At 41.6% G+C, this 17,321-nt stretch overlaps 1 protein-coding gene across 1 annotated transcript in view; it reads left to right on the top strand.

Annotated features, from left to right (window-relative positions):
* Nucleotides 1-17,321, top strand: part of pard3aa (par-3 family cell polarity regulator alpha, a) — a 481,339-nt gene that overhangs the window by 450,874 nt on the left and 13,144 nt on the right. The window contains exon 23 of the mRNA XM_016519585.1: nucleotides 10,478-10,601. Within this exon, the coding sequence (XP_016375071.1) occupies nucleotides 10,478-10,601 (124 nt within the window). The remainder of the gene's footprint in view (nucleotides 1-10,477; nucleotides 10,602-17,321) is intronic.

Genomic DNA, 17,321 nt, shown 5'->3' with positions numbered 1-17,321 from the left:
TGACGTCAGTATTGTTATGGCATAAATTGGCACATAGTAGATGGTTCCAGCTTGGTGTAATTTTTTTCTTTATTTATTAATGAGGATGAGGCACTTGGGAAAGGTGGAAAAACGAATAGCAAAAGATGAGGAAAAGTGATGGAAAAAATGTGAATAATTTACTTGCACGTGCTGGTATACATAACCATTGACATTTCAAAAGCTTCAGCTGCTGCAATTCCTGCAATTCTTTGTTTTTGTTTTTTTTGAACGAACCCCAATGCATGAGCTTTTTTTATGTATTTAATCTGTTCTGCATATTCTGAAGAAGCCATGAAACGTAAACCGCCAGGAATCATGCTTCAGGAATGACTGACAATAGATTGGCCAGATAATCCCTTTCACAGATTCAGTCACACAGCTAACTCGTACAACAGATGTCAAATAATACACCGCTGCTCGATGTCGGTGAGGGCCCTGGGTAGCCCACCTCTGAAACCCGATCTCCACCTCCCCGCGGTGGGTTGGTGCCCTGGCGTCTGTTAGCTCTTCTGGAGAGGGGCTTTTGAGAGTGAGGTCAACGGTGTGTGTAATAAGCTAGCACTAGCGGATGGCTAGTGCCCATTCACATGCTGATTTTCTAGTTGATCCATTTGCATTAAGTGCAACCTAATTGCCAACTGCGGCCTGATTATGGTGCGTGTCGGCTGGGATGAAATATGACCTCCCATCTGCACCCGCCGCTGCTCAACTGATGTCAGATGGGTGTAAATCTAAAACGAAAAGGTCGTTTGAGTTTTCAACGCTAGTGAAATACTACCACTTTGAAATGGGTGATGCGTGCTTGTATTTATGGAAAAAAGGACATAAATTAGTTCATGCACTAGAACTGTAGGCTGTGTTTTCCACATCTTTCCGTTCAGTATTTTTCTATTCTTTTTCATTTTGCCCTCTTTTACCGGTGATGTGGTCTGGATAAGTTTCCCAAGAAGAAAAGCTTGGTTCCCTCTCTCGGTTTGCTAGAGTGTCTATCCACATGTGACTCCTCAGTTAGTGACCGATGGAATTTTGATGAGCCGGAGAGGAACAGCTGGAGTCTGCAGTGGTTTAAGTGACCATGTCGCCTCTTCTAGAGACTGGAGTCTTGCTGCTGTTGTCATCGGTTGCAGTTGTGAGAAGAAGCTGAGCAGCTGTATTGGGATGGTCACATGGCTCTCAAAATGATGATGCCATGATGTGTCCGTTTACTCTTTCCTGTAATATGTTTATATTTGATGAGGTGCAGAACCTGTGGTCCTCCATGGTGGCTTTCAAAGACTAATGCATTTCATTCTCCTTCAAAGGTGCTCATTTTGTTCCTGTTAGAAATGCTATGAATCAGCTCATGTTCAGATCCACTTGGGAGTCTAAATGGACTGGTCACAGAGTTTTTAGGGACAGATTTACTAACAGCTTGCACCAGCGCAAACCGTATTTTGGCGCTAAAATAGTTTTGTCAGGATTTACTAAAGACGCGCAGTGAAGAATTAGTGCTTAAAAGGCATGGACACTGTTACTTTTGCGCCTGACCTTATTGAATATGCATTTGTAGGAGTTTCCCTTTCAGGAACAAAATTTATGGGATGAGAGTATTAAAATGAATCATGCAACGCAATTTACTAACGTTTGCGATTGTCAAATTACTGGCATTTGTGCCATTATTTAACGGCCAAAAAAACAGGTGGTAATTTGTGCTGCTCTTGGTAGTTTGCGCTGGTCATTATGGAAATGATCCGGCTGCGTCTGTGTTCTTTAATAAATCACATGCAGAATATTCCCCTCCTATCTGCGCTTTTATGGAATTGCGCTCTAACGCTAATTTGCCTTGTTAGTAAATCTGGCCCTTAGTCTGTCTACATCAAGATTTTCAGTACTTATCCACTTGTTATTCAGGAATACTGAAACAACCAAGATCTTTCTGAATTAAAAGAAAAACAACCCACATTCCTCACATTCAGATATAGCTGTTAACCATCGAATTACAATAACAGCTGGCGTTTTAAATTCATTGTGAAATGTGTCCTTCAAAGTCAGTCGAAATATGCAGTCATTAACGGTGTCTGTATCATTAGTCGTGTGTCTCTCCACCTGCAGCAGTGACGGAGATTAATGAACTGGGGTGGCATATTGAGACCTCGGTGAAGGCAGACTGAAGGGTTGTGAGGTCTTAGACACGTGTATGAGGCCCTGAATACATTGAACAGCCTAGGCAAGCTCTCTGCCGCTCTCTCAGATTCGAAGCACCAACCAATCAATGATACTGGATTAACGGCCTTAACTTCAAAGTTCATCTTTCTTTTTATGGAGTCTGCAGCTGCCAGTCCAACCTCTGCTCTAATGCTCACTTCCCAGAACTACAATACAAGATGCAAACTTCTTTTGAGTTTTAACTTGAGATCAACATCACTTTTTTTCTTGGTTCAGGTTTGGGGTTTCTCATTAGCGTGTTTAAAAAAAGACAGCAAGCGATGGATTCCTAAATATCACAGCAATCTGTTCGTGAAGTTAAAATGAATTAGATGTATACAACTTCTTCAGACAATTTGAAAAATCTATTTATGCATTTATGTTATAAAAATGATGCTTTCTTTGTATTTCACACAGAGCCTAATGTTTTATGGATTGAAGTCATTATACATTATGGTCTTTAAGGGAGCTTGTTTTTTTTTTTTGGTTTTACTGACCATAAATGTGTAAGATTGCCGAGCCCCCGCAGGAGTATGATGGATTGGATTTAATAATTGATAAAGGTCTGGTGTTGCTGTAGACAAATACCTCTGTTTACCGGAACATCTTCAGATTAAAGTGGTGCTTCTCCAATATTTTGGCCGACTGTCAAGTTTTAGAGTGTTCCTCGTGAGACATCATAGTGAATTGGGAAATGCTAATATTACATGTTTTGTTGGTTCAGTGTTGGCAAGACCTGGTGGGTGTGGCCAACAGCTATTACAGGAATAATCGCAATTAAATCGGCCAGGGCATGATCTGCCATCTACACCAATGAGAGAGCTTTTGTAATCATCACTACGAATTACTGACAGCTGTTCTGGTGTGGAGACCAAGGCTTTATTGCACTAGTTGAACTGCCAGTTTAGGTGGATGGGAATGCATTGTGAGGCTAGTGGACTGAGTAGTTGGCATCTGCATTTTCCTGTTGCTATGTTACTTTTTTATCACTCATTTTAAGTTTATCCTTCTGTCGGGTGTTTTCTTCACATTTGTGTGGCACATTATGTTTGTTTCAGATGTTGATGCCTTTATACATTTCTAGTGAATATTGTAGTCCAGCAACTTTAAAAAATTGAAAAGGGAGGTTGTTTTGAAGAATCCATTCTTTCTTTGTTGTGCTGGTCACCACTAATGGCATACAACCAAAAGAATCAAGTGCAACCTGAGAAAATGTATTTATTTTGCTCATAAAGTTTGAACAAACTCCTAACCCCATGCAATTAACATTGAATGTTACTCATCCCATTTGTGCTACAGACTTGACACACCAAATCATGTGGATTGTTGAGGAGTGGAGTGCTATTGCTTTTCTATTGTGATTTTCTAGTTGTGATTTTCAAGTCTGGTTTTCACACCGATAGACTTGCATTGCAGGAGGGAATGAAGCTATAGAGACTTGAGGGTGAGCACTTTTGACTTGGACCAGTAAGCAAACACCAACTGTAGCAATAATGCACAACAGATTGTTATTTTTCAAGTTCAAGTACTAAATAATTCAGCAGCAGGTTAAGTGTTACTATGCAAAATAAGTGTTAAGACACGAGAACGGGAAAGTTTTACTCTCAGCAGTTGCCATTGTCTGCTTGCCTGTGTGATTTGCGTTTGAATGTTAGCCAGACTAAAGAACTTTCTCACACTGAGGAACAGGTGCAAGATTTAGTCTCACCCTGAAACTGAAAAAAGACTGAGAGGGCATGTCGGCGAGAACAGGGAATCCAAATGTGTAGTCTCTGTCAGTGTCTCAAAGTTGTGGCAGTTTTGAACATCCTCGGTTCTATATGTGAAGAACGTTTGCTTGAGAAAGTGTCTGTGCGCATTTTAGAAATTAAAGATTTCTTTGCCGCCTCATCGTGCTTTTATCATCTCCTCTTTATTCCTCACAGAAGCCCTCCACATCTACTCAGGGTAGGTATGTGTGCAGGTGCTCACATACGGGAAGAAACCGGGGCTCCACCTAAGACTTCCCAATGGGGGTCCAAGCGCACTGATCAGGACCCCCGCCGCGCACTTAAGGGCCCCTACGCCATACATACACGAATCTCCAGCCTCTCTAATCGGGCCAGCCCGCTTCTTTGTCACGCTGTTTGTATCTCTGAAAGGAGCACTGGAAGATACAGAGAGAAACAGGAATGGGAAAACAGGAACAAAAGCACGCCTCTCATTCGCAGCAGGGCTGCTTATTAGGTAGTGGCACCCTCTGGGAGCGGGGCACTTGGCAGAGGACATGGGGTTGTCAGGGGCACAGCCGTACATCAGTCAGAGGAAACGTGGGTGAAGTCAGAGACCCCTAAGCCTGCAGCATTATCACCCCCTTTGTCAAACTGCACCTGTCACTCATTCAGCACGAGAACATGAACCGGTCAAACTTTGATTCGCTGCCAGACCTCACAGCGCAATAAAATGAAAGAAAGCAGCAGATATAAAGGATAAACGATCAAGAGGAAAAGGAAGAGCTGTGGGAAGATAAAAGAGATAAATGAGACAAAGGAAAGCAGGCAATGACGAAGAAAGGAAAACCCAGAAGAATGATGACGAGAGAGATTGAATTAACACAAATGTGTGAAGAATAAAACAGCTTCAAACTCAGCGGACCAAAGAAAGTTACGTTCACAGCCTGTTGTTGCGTCAGACTGCATGGGCTCTGTTGTGTTTTATTGCAGATTGTGTGATGTGCATTGATTTCCTGAATAGATTAATGATAAAAAGCTAACTTTCATTTTATCCCTGAAAATGACCAGCAGTAATTCTGATTTAATCTGTCCATGCCGTCTGTTCAGATCTATGAAAGGAGCTGACAGATATGACAGTCTTTGAAGGGAATTGAGTCCGTAGGGGTATAGAATTAATATGACTTAAGCTTTGAGTTGATGCAATATGACTGAGGGCACCAGCAAACCCTTCTTTTCATCTCTCATATCTCCTATGATGATTTGGAGGACATGGAAAGAAACCAGATAGTCTGATAGAATATCAATCTGAAAAAAGGAATTGGGTATTCAGCAGAGACTCGTAATCACAAATGCGTATTCCTCTCTCTCTCTCTCTCTCTCGCTCTGTTTTGTTGAAAATATGTAAAGTTGAATTTATCACTGTTTGATAAGAGTAGAATGGCTGCAGCTTCTCTAAATTCAGATGCTGAGATGTAGACTCTTTCCCAAATACCGCTTTGAGGCCTTAGGCACTGTTATCCAACCTAAAATATCAAACGGGACGTTACATTCCTGCCGACTTGACAGACAAGCATCAGCCATCTCAAGTCCACAAGACCACAAGTTTATATCAATTTCATATTGGGGACAAGACCAGAGATCCTTAATGGAGAAAAGTGGTGACAGGCCGTTTTTTTAAACATGGTAACTGTTAATTGATGGTTCAAGGTAGTTTAGATTCACCAATATGCTCTACCAGGTTCAAACCAGGACTACTAGTCCATTTAATCAGTCAATGACAATAAATGACCAGCTTGAACCAGTTAGAAATCAAGTTGACCAAGGTGGTCTTCTAGGTCAAAACCAGCTGGTAGTCCATCTGCCCTATCTAGACTAGCTTGGACCACTTACTGACCAGCTTAAACCACGTACAAACCATGTCGAAAGTAAGTAAAATTCTGTCATCATTTATTCACCCTGCTGTTGGTCTCAACAACAATAGACCCCACTGACTTTTATTTTATTTAGAAAATTTGCCCACAGAAGAATGAATGCCAAAGAGAATTGAAATTTTATGAGAGCGAGTGAATTATTTTTTATTGGATTTTCCATTGCATCATGACCAACCCAAAGATAGGACACACACAAAGAAACAAGCGCACAGTCATACGTCAGCGTCCCAGGTGCTTCTCGGCAGAGTTTATAAGCGAAAGATTTGCAACATCAGACTTAATATTAGATTCATTCATCTCTTCCATAGCATTCTACTTCTAGACCAGATCACTCTGCCAATCTGCGAGCACTGTATCCATAAAGCACGTGGTAATAACTTGGATCGCTTCACTTGATGTCTCCCAGTGGGGTTCTGCCTCTTTGGTTTCTTTTCTTCCCTCCTTCCGTTATGGTTTTAACTAGGCATAATCTTGGTACTGCCACATCGAGTTTTCTCTGAGCAAGAACAGGTGAGGAGCCCTGTTTAGTCAGACGCCTCTGATGTCAGTGCTACCCATGCATCACACTCGATTCAGAGAGTTTAATCTGCAACAATAACCTTCTGTCTTCAGAGAAATTGCTTTCTGGGGCCGTAAAGTAAACAGGCAAAAGGTGTTATTCAGCATATTGAGAGAGAGTTGTGAACAGGAAAGGGTGTGCGTAGACAAGACATGAATACAACGAACAAGAAAAGGAGGGGGAAAGGCCGAGTAAACGGGGTGCAGACAATCGCAAACTGACCTTTCAGTCAAAGAACACACAGACAGATATTGAATGAGTCTCATTGTATTGGGAGAATGAAACTGCTGGCTTGTTAAATGCTGTGGCATATGGATATTTTATCTTCCTCTGCCTTTAATTGCTTTACTGTCAGACTGTTTCCCCCTTGAATTTCTTTTTAGGGAGGCGAGATGGAAATAAACTTGAAGTCGTCTTCAGGAGGAGAGGCTTGACTGAGGCTTGATCTCTCAAACAACATGGGCCCCTCCTTTAAAGGGTTACTCCACCCCAAAATGAAAATGTTGTCATTAATCACTTACCCCATGTTGTTCAAATCAAACAGCATATCCGTGTGGTGCGGCTGACACAGAACAGCGTACGCAGTTTGCGTCCAGCAGATATTCTCCAAAATGGCGCTACGCTGAAGCAGAGGAGACGACTTGTTGAATAAAATCGTTATTTTTGTTTTCTTTGTGTACAAAAAGTATTCTCGTAGCTTCGTAAAATTATGGTTGAACCACTGATGGCAGACTATTTTGACGATGTCTTTCATACTTTTCTGGGCCTTGACAGTGTTAATTGTTTGGCAGTCAATGGGACAGTCACAAGCCTCCCGGTTTTCATTCAAAATATCATAAATTGTGTTCCGAAGACGAACAAAGCTTTTACAGGTTTGGAACGACATGGGGGTAAGTGATTAATGACAAAATTTTCATTTTGGGGTGGAGTAACCCTTTAAGCCGTCTTCAAGTTGCATACCGCCTGACCTTTAATCTGATGCATAAACAAGAGGCTGGGGAAAGCGATCCCTCATCATCCTCCCCTCATACTCCACCGCCTCCTCACCCACCTCCATTGTTTGGCTTACGGGTGCATTTGTTCTAATTGTCGCCGCTTTATTGACGCAAATTGCTGCCGGTCTTTGTGAGGTCTTGTTTAGCCAGGCACCGTGGCTGACGTTGATGCATGCCTGGAGGTATTTATAACCCACACGATACCTGATGTCAAGCATGCGCTGAGACTAATCATGTGCGGGGGTGTTGGAGTGTTCATGGACTCCACCGAAAAGATTTATCTTCTTTTGTAAGGGAGGATTGAATAGGGAGAGTAAACGAGATGGGCGGCCGCCAGCACTTAACGCACATGGGTGCTCTTTTACGATTCCAACTGCTAATTTTTCAGTGCCACTTTTGCAGGAATTTCACACCAGATGGTCCAAAGACACCAATTGTAATTGAACTGCTGCATATCTGGTCTTAAGTTCTCCAGTTCATCTAATAGCATTTTCATTTGAACCTCATTTCATGAGTATAGCGACTTGATCTGGTTCAGCTTAGTTCCTCTACAACAATTCCATGTTTTAATTGTTTGCCAATCTTGTAATTTCCTAATTTCCATATGACTCATAGTGGTCTTGTCCACATCTGTGGTTGTAAAAGTTCACTTTTCATTTTCTAAATTGATGTCTTTAACCACAATGGAACATCATTGGAGGTTGGTCATTTGGTTTGTTTAATGGGTTGATCACAAGCCTCAGCTGGTTACCGAACTGAGTGACTCAGCTTATGGTCGCTTTAACCTTTCCAGGGTCTCGCTTAGGCATTTATGACCAAATCTCTGCTGTTTGTTTTGGAGTCAGAGGATTCAGAGGAAGGCTGTTCCTAGGCAGGAGGATTAAACTAATGGAACCATCCCTGTTCATCTCCTAATGGATAAAGAAGGGAATAGATACAACACAGGCTTTAATAGGAGTGTAGAATGATGGTTTAGTGTCAGGACTGGAGTCCACCGTCTCCTGAAAAACAAGCTGTAATCCAATCATACGGCTAAATCTTTGATGTTAGCCATGCCTGTTACATGCTACTGCAGATAGTTTACATCAGAATTAGGTTTCCTAATGAAAAAATAGTGTTATGAATAAGATTAGAGCGTATTTATTTGCAGATATCCCGTCTATTGTTCTTTCTACCAAAGCTTTGTTTGCCAGTTTCCTCTGTACTGCTCAAAGCTTGTTAGCGTTTCTCTTGCCGTGAGCATAGACACCAAGCGCATTGCCACCCGATGCTAATGTGTAATCACACGTTTACAGGAGCTAATGGACAAATTAATTTCCCCTCACAGATGTGTGGTAATGGCAGAGTGATTTGTTCGTTTCTCTCAGGCTTTGACTGCTTTGTGTGGAAGTTGCAGCTGAGAGTGGTCATCAAAAGTCTACAAACTTTGTCTATGACAAATGTCTACGATTACTGCAATTGAATCTCATCACACACACTCGGATATTATTTGAAGTATACAAGACAGCAAAGAACTCATGTCTCGTATACAGTTTCCTCCAAATGTATCGTCCTTAGCTTTATTCATCCTTCATCCGCTTGATGTTTCTTTGAGAACAGTTTTTTTTTTTTTTTTTCCAAGTTTCTACTTTTTCTAAAATGTCAGTAAATGTCAGTGGATGAAGTTGATACACTTTGCACATTTTATGATGTTATCAAATGGCATTTTAAAAAAATCTTACTTTTAGCCCAAAACTCTCGTATTGATAGCATCTCACTTTTAAAAATGGATTTGAAACGCTTTCCTGTGCCTGTTTTAGTGGATTATTATACTTGGTAATGATGAGTACACTATTTTAATGGACACATATAAGATTTGGCCCTTGAAAAAGCAAGTAGATTACCTGCCTGTATTTGCAACACCAAATGCACGGCTCAATGATTCGCTTAATTTACAACACTTCTATTTTCTCCGCCTTGCAAATGCATTTGATGGCCTTCAAGCTCTTCCACCACCACATATGAATATAGGAATGGGGCGTTAAATGAAGTAAAGCTAATACAATTGATTCTAATGGCTGCATGGAACAACAGAACAAGGATGTTCAGTCATCACCACTCATACGATTCTTATTCGGCTCCATTTGGTTTTTATGGCAGGCCATTTAGCGGCAGTTTTAATGAAGGGTGATTGGCAATGTGTCGGAGTGGCCATTTCAGTCAGTGGGCTGTTCCTGCTTGCGATCTACAATTATGAGCACATTTAGACCAGACATCTCATCTTAAGTAAGCTATCAGCGTCAGTGGAGGCTTAGCCACCTGTATCAGCTCCCCACAGAGATGACATCTCCGTAATTCATCCGTATGCTGAATTGCCAATCCGTATGCTGTTCTTTTATTTTTTTTCTTGGTGTTCCATATTTTTGCACGCTTAATGTTTTACCTCTTTGTGTTCTCAATGAGTTTTTTTCACCCCTTCTTTGAGGATTTCCTTCCTCAGTTCTCCCTCGCTCGCTCTCTGTATAAATTAGCTGTATTATCAGACAGGATGTTGTATCATAATGAGGGGTTTGTCACCAGCAGCCCGTGTGGTGGAGTAGATAAAAAGCGGGGCTTGATTAGCGGGACGAGGCATATTGATTCCTATTGACTGTCACTTTCCCCAGCTCTTAATGAAAGGAATGCAAATGAGTCTCTCTGAGTTCTCTAAAGGGGCGCAACGCTGAGATGTGGGCCTTTGACTCTCTGTTGTAGGAGGGACATGTATCATTGGCCATGGTTCACTGGGGAGTCCTTTGCGGAAACGTTTGGTCCGTTTCATGTTCTCAAGATGCCGGTGAGCGCAAGCCAAATGTGGAAAAAGTAATGGACTGTGTCCGTACGTGTAATTTAGCAAAATGGATAGGGGCACATGGGCTCAAATGGTGCTTGTGCTATTGATTCAGGAAACAAGCTGTATTCTTGTAAGGATTCGAGCTGTACTGTGCCTTATTCAAGTGCTATCGTCTGTAGTGTACCATCTGGTCTTTGTTCTTCTCATGTTGATGTCAGGACCAATGGTGATGTCGTAAATGTTTTTTCTTCTCTCCTCTATAGCAACCGACTGGCACCCAGCAACCATGACCGGATACAGCGTCTACGACAAGAGTTCCAGCAGGCCAAGCAGGAGGAGGAACCTGATGACCGCCGTCGATCCTACAGCTTTCAACAACAACAGAGGGTGAGTGTGCAAGACTACTGGATAAACCTCAGCTTAGCATGTGCACCCTTACCCTGACCCTTAAAGCTTCCCAGCATGCACCTCTGCAAAAGTAGCACTTTATCTCTCTCATCTCATTACGCAGGCTACACCCTACGGAGATCACATTTGTCAGCTGGATACATCATCGGGGGTGTCTCATCTCAGAAAGTAACCATTATAAAACATACATGTACTGTAATTTCTTTTTTTTGGAATGTAATGGTTACTTTTCTGAAATGAGCCAATGTCAATGACGTATGTGGCCGACAAATGCAAACTCTTCCAAATGAGTCCCAGCATTTAAGTCAGCCTGGTGTTTGGTGTTCAGGGCAAAGAGTGACATGTATTATAATGAGATATTGTCAAGGATCTCAGATAACGCATGAATGGTGTTTGTTCTGTGAGGTGGGGGGAAAAAGTGCATTTGTTGTTAGCTTGCATATCACAAGTGCATCTCACAGTTTATTTGCCCCCAAACTTGCTTGTATTTGTTAGGTCTGCACAGAGGTGAATGTGTTTTAACATTGTGTCCTTGAAAGTCAGTGCTTCATTTTATTAACCGAGGTTAGAGGCTAGCCGTTATTTTATCTTTATCAACAAGTTAAAATAATATACAATGCTCAAGAGGCTGGGAAAGAAGTTGCAAGGGGTCAAAGTTCAAATAGCTGTGTATCTTTACTCTGTAATGGCCTGAGCCAGACATGGCGGCATGTCCTATGACTTCCTGTTAAGGGTATGGAGGGGGATTTTAAAAGATGACAGGCTAATTACCTCGAGGAATAGAACCATTTCCTAAATTAGAGGTCAGCTCTCTGACCCTGTCTTCTCTGACACATATTTGGCCTCCATTTTCCTCTCAGGTCTTGAATAGCTCTACAGAGATTAGAATGTGTTAAACTCAATTAATGCATTAATGTTCTGTTTCACTCAGATCAGTGCAGAGAGAAAAAAAAATCTGCATCTTAGACAGAAAGATTAATGATGGAGGCATAATGAAAATGCAATCGCTTAAAAGGTGAAGCATTTATAAAATATTGCAAAGGTTTTTCGCAAATCTGTAATGGAAACTCGGCTACTGACACATGCTGGGGTCTTGTGGTTTGTTGCCATGGCATTGCTAGGGCATTCTGGAATGTTGCTGAAATATTGCTTGGTGTTTGCTTGTGTGTTCTGGGTGGCTGAAGAATGTTACATGGAATGTACGGTAGAATATTGTTACGTGGTTGCTAGAGCGTTCTTGGTGAATGCTGGGATGCAAAGTTGTATTTGGTGTTTGCTAGGTGGCTGCTAGGGTGTTGCTAGGGTATTCTGGGTGGATGCTAGGTAGGTTGTTTCCTGGGTGATTGCAAGGGTGTAGTGGGTGTTTAATAGGTTGTTGCTAGAGTTTTATCAGTGGGTCCAAGAGTATTCTGAGTGGTTGCTAGGATGTTGCTAGGTAGGGTGGGTGTTCTGGGTGATTGTAGGGATGTAGTGGGTTTTTATAGATTATTGCGAGGTTTTTTTTGGTGGTTGTTATGGTATTCTGAGTGATTGGTAGGGTATTATGGATGGTTGCTAGGTAGGTTGTTGCTAGTTTTTTCTTGGTAGTTGGTAGGGTATTCTGAGTGGTTGCTAGGTAGGTTGTTGCTAGGGTGTTCTTGGTGGTTGGTAGCGTATTCTGAGTGGTTGCTGGGTGGTTGCTATGGTATTCTGGGTGGTTGCTAGGGTGTTCTGGATAATGTCGAAGGTGTGCTGGGTATATGCTAGGGTGCTATGAGTGATTTCAAAGGTGTGCTGGGGGGGTTGCTAGAGGTTGCTAAGATGTTGCTAGGTGGCTATTTACTGGCTCAAGTCAAAAGTGCCCAGCCCCAAGTCTCTAGAAATAAGTTGGATCTGTCTGTGTATGGGTTTTTAATCAATGCTAATGACAGATATTTAATAAATAAATATACTTAATGACAGTTCATTTTTGCCCAGTTATGACAGCAGGTAAATCTCAAGTGAGTGTTTCACTTCAGAAGTACACATGGTCTCCTAAGCAACGACTTTTATACTTGGAGACATGCACTAGCTTTTATTTGACATAGCCTTAGCTGGTCTGTTTGCAGTATGAATGAATCAAAACCTCTCTTGGTACCTGATGGTGTCACATTGTCTGGGCTTCTAGTACAGGAAGTAAAAGCCCTGTTGTTTGCACAGCGCCAAACCAGAGGAGTCAAGCTAGAAGCCACCTAATTGCGTGTGATAGTTTACATTGTTTAAGGACTAGAGACATTTTCCGTAATAGAGTACACTCCCTCCCACGAGTGTCTCAAGTCTACTGTATTAACAGCTGACGGGTCGGCTTCTCAGTTTGGACAGGACTGGTTTCAAATAACAAAACATGTTAGGTGGGACCCAGGGAATGCCTTTGAGTCTTTCAGGGTATTATTGCGAGGTTTTTTTTGGTGGTTGTTATGGTATTCTGAGTGATTGGTAGGGTATTATGGATGGTTGCTAGGTAGGTTGTTGCTAGTTTTTTCTTGGTAGTTGGTAGGGTATTCTGAGTGGTTGCTAGGTAGGTTGTTGCTAGGGTGTTCTTGGTGGTTGGTAGCGTATTCTGAGTGGTTGCTGGGTGGTTGCTATGGTATTCTGGGTGGTTGCTAGGGTGTTCTGGATAATGTCGAAGGTGTGCTGGGTATATGCTAGGGTGCTATGAGTGATTTCAAAGGTGTGCTGGGGGGGTTGCTAGAGGTTGCTAAGATGTTGCTAGGTGGCTATTTATTGGCTCAAGTCAAAAGTGCCCAGCCCCAAGTCTCTAGAAATAAGTTGGATCTGTCTGTGTATGGGTTTTTAATCAATGCTAATGACAGATATTTAATAAATAAATATACTTAATGACAGTTCATTTTTGCCCAGTTATGACAGCAGGTAAATCTCAAGTGAGTGTTTCACTTCAGAAGTACACATGGTCTCCTAAGCAACGACTTTTATACTTGGAGACATGCACTAGCTTTTATTTGACATAGCCTTAGCTGGTCTGTTTGCAGTATGAATGAATCAAAACCTCTCTTGGTACCTGATGGTGTCACATTGTCTGGGCTTCTAGTACAGGAAGTAAAAGCCCTGTTGTTTGCACAGCGCCAAACCAGAGGAGTCAAGCTAGAAGCCACCTAATTGCGTGTGATAGTTTACATTGTTTAAGGACTAGAGACATTTTCCGTAATAGAGTACACTCCCTCCCACGAGTGTCTCAAGTCTACTGTATTAACAGCTGACGGGTCGGCTTCTCAGTTTGGACAGGACTGGTTTCAAATAACAAAACATGTTAGGTGGGACCCAGGGAATGCCTTTGAGTCTTTCAGGGTATTATAAGAAGGGCAAATTTCCTGAAGACCGCGGTTTAGATGTCAAGCATGACTTTTTTTCGACGGCACCGTTGCTGTACCCAAGTTGTGTCAAGGGGATGTTGAAATACAGGCACATGCTGGTGGTAGTTTTTTGTGAGGGAAAACTCCCTCCAGCTTTGAAAAGGTGGGAGAAATTATGCTAAAAATACTCCGGCTTAGGTTTTGTGTATTGTATGGCATGTTGGGCCGACACAACCAATAAATGGTTATTACAGCACTAAAAGCTTGTGTCAAACAATAGCGGAGAGGTGTGTGTTAAGGATGGAACAAAGTATTCAAGTCCCAATGTCTACAGTGGTTACGGTTCTGCTAAAAAAGAAGTGTAACGCTACGTTTTCACATCCTAAAAGAATCAGGTGGTCCAGGTGTTTTATCCCTGGATTGCATTAGAATCACACACTCCATCTAAGCGAATACAAACAGGCTTGATGTTGATTTAGGGTCTGAGAGGGCCCACGAGCGCTGTGGTCCTGTTGACTTGTAGAAATATACAGCCGTCAGTCGTAACAGCAGGTTGAGAGAATGATGGTTAAGCAGGGTAAGAGAGCGCAAGGGAGGCGTTTGTAGCCATAGCAGTCTTGTTGATACTGCTGCCATAAGCTTGATATAATGACGTTATAAAACTGTCAAAATAAAGCTCCTCTGAGAGCATCTAGAATTTTTTGGGGGGTGATGTGATGACACAGCCGAAAACTTGTTCAACATCAGATGAGTAATGCAACATTTTTATAAAGTGCCATTGAATTGCCATAACATTTTGGATATGATCACTAATGATATTACCATTACATACATACATACATTCATTATTTATATTTTATGTTGAGATACAATGGGTTTTTGACATGGACTTTTTATATTGTAATATGCATGTAATAGTATTCAAAAGTGTGATGGAATCCCATAGTGGTTTTTATGTAGTTTCTATATGTTCAATAGCAATATATTAGCAATAATATTTCTCTCAAGTTGCCATACTTTTCTTGATGTCTACCATAGTTAGACAATTTTGTTGTTGTTGTTTGAATGCCACGTTTATGTCAATGATACTGTGTTTGTTTGTTTGATTTCTTTCACAAATACCATGGTAATACTGTGGCATTCTGAATTTTTATTTGAAGTACTTTTTAAATACAATGGTATGTGATAATCATACAGTATCATGGTATGCTATTATCATTTGATGCCATCACTGTACTACAGTATTGCATTTTGCATTTTTTATGGCTATGAAAAGCAATTATATAATTGCCATTTGTGACCACCTAGCTACAGGTACTCAGCACATTTTGGAGGTTTCTTTAGCATTTCAAAGCCTGCCGGTTGTTATTTATAGCTTTGATTATAAATACCGTACATTACACCATTTAGAAATGTCCCACAAGTGCAACAGAAAATCAAAGTGGCATGAAACAATGATTGATTGCCTTTTAAATATGTAGCTATGTGGTAAAACTCCCAACTTTACATCAAACGCCTCTCATTTCTTTATGAAGAAAAATGGGTAAGTACACCCCAGATAATCCTTCAAACCCAGCGTGAGTTCTGACACCACGAGACGCACATTAGGACAGTGATTAAGGTGTGTTCTCAGCGTTCACAATCCCCCCGAGGACTGAAAGAAAACCGTCATCAGGTTTTTATGTGCGACGACGAGCTGCCAACCCAGATCGCTGATAATCGCCCCGTGGCCAGAACCTGTCACAGACCTCCACCGGTAAACAGACCAATTAGACGTGTCTTGTTATGCCTCCCTTGTATATCACGCCCAGCGTTTCTCGCTATGACTTTCAAAGGGGCTTTTCCAGATGTTTGTCATAAAGAGCATGTTCCTTCCAGAGGCTTGCCGCCCTGTCTCAGCCAATAAAAATCAATCTTTTCTTAAGCCGATCGGAGGCCACACAAGAGACGGAAGTTTTATGTCGGTGCCTGGATCACACGCGTGCACAAATGCTTTCATTAGGTCCATATTTACGTGCTTTTCTCCTCTTTTACAAGGACCTCGGTGCTGGCAAGCATTCAGGCAGCCTTCATGACTGGAAAGAATGCCATTGATTTCAGGATTCAGAGTAACCAGCATGTTTTCTTTGATTATGAACCGCACAGGAAACCAGGCGTGATTTCCACAGTGTGGAACCAGAGAACTCGCGTCTTTGTACAGTCCACCCACTGCAGCCAAAGGTCGTATGAGGTTATCTCTCAATGCTGCAAGAACACACCGTAAGCTCAGGGAACAATGGCTGCATGTAGGCGAAAAGAAGTACACAACACGATAATGAGCCTACAGTGGGTAGATAAATCCACTTCAGCTCGAGATTAGTGTCCCTCCAGTGAAATATACGTTGATTGCCTTCCTACTGTTATATATCCCTTCACCCGTTCACCAGATTTAGAACTAGATGATAAAACTGAGATTACCTACAGGGGATGTGGGGACTATATCTGTTCTGAATACTGAGCTGAACTCGGATCCCGGTGTAATGCACAGTCAATGCTTCACGTTAGTTTTAGGTCTGAGAGGCTGCAAAAAAACTGTTAATATTGAAATATCAGGTTGATAAAACAAATCTTTTTCTAAACTGGTGGTTACACTTTTTTTTTAAGGTATCCTTGTTACATTGTAATTATACAATTTAGTACTGAGTAATATTAATTATAAATTGTACTTGCTATATGGTAAGGGTTAGGATTAGGGTTTGTTTTAGGGTTAGTTGCATGTGATTATGCATAATCTACTGTTATTACAATAATAACAGTAATAAGTATGTAACACGTGTATTAAAGACACTAAAATAAAGTGTTACCCATGTTTCAAATATCCTCTGTAAAAACATCTGGGAGGTTTCTAAGGTGTTCTGGGTGTTTAGTGTGTTAAATACAGTGCAATTTATGTAAGTTTGGTTAGTTTCTAAGGTGTTGCTAGGTGGTTTTTAGGGTGTTCTGGGTGTTTTTTAGTGTGTTACTATGCACTTCTGGGAGGTTTCTAGGGTGTTTCTAGGTGGTTATTGGGGTGTGGGGTGTTCTAGGTGTTTAGTATGATAAATGCAGTTTATGTGGGTTGTGTTGGTTTCTAAGGTGTTGCTAGGTCATTATTAGGGTGTTCTGGGTGTTTTAGGGTATATTCACACCTGTCTTGTTTGGTTCGATTGAATCGAACTCAAGTTCGTTTCCCCCCTTGGTGCAGATCTTTTGGGCAGGTGTAAATACAGCAATCGCACTCGGGAGCGAGTACCAAACAACGTACAGAGACCCAGCTGAAGAGGTGGTCTCGGTCCGCTTCCAAACAAACTCTGGTACGGTTGAATGGATAAACCAATGAATGGATGACCTT

This window comes from Sinocyclocheilus rhinocerous, unplaced genomic scaffold (assembly GCF_001515625.1).
Source record: "Sinocyclocheilus rhinocerous isolate Xijiao unplaced genomic scaffold, SAMN03320098_v1.1 scaffold642, whole genome shotgun sequence".
Lineage (NCBI taxonomy): Eukaryota > Metazoa > Chordata > Actinopteri > Cypriniformes > Cyprinidae > Sinocyclocheilus > Sinocyclocheilus rhinocerous.
Note: the sequence above shows the minus strand (reverse complement) of the source record. Positions and strands in the feature narration are given on the sequence as shown.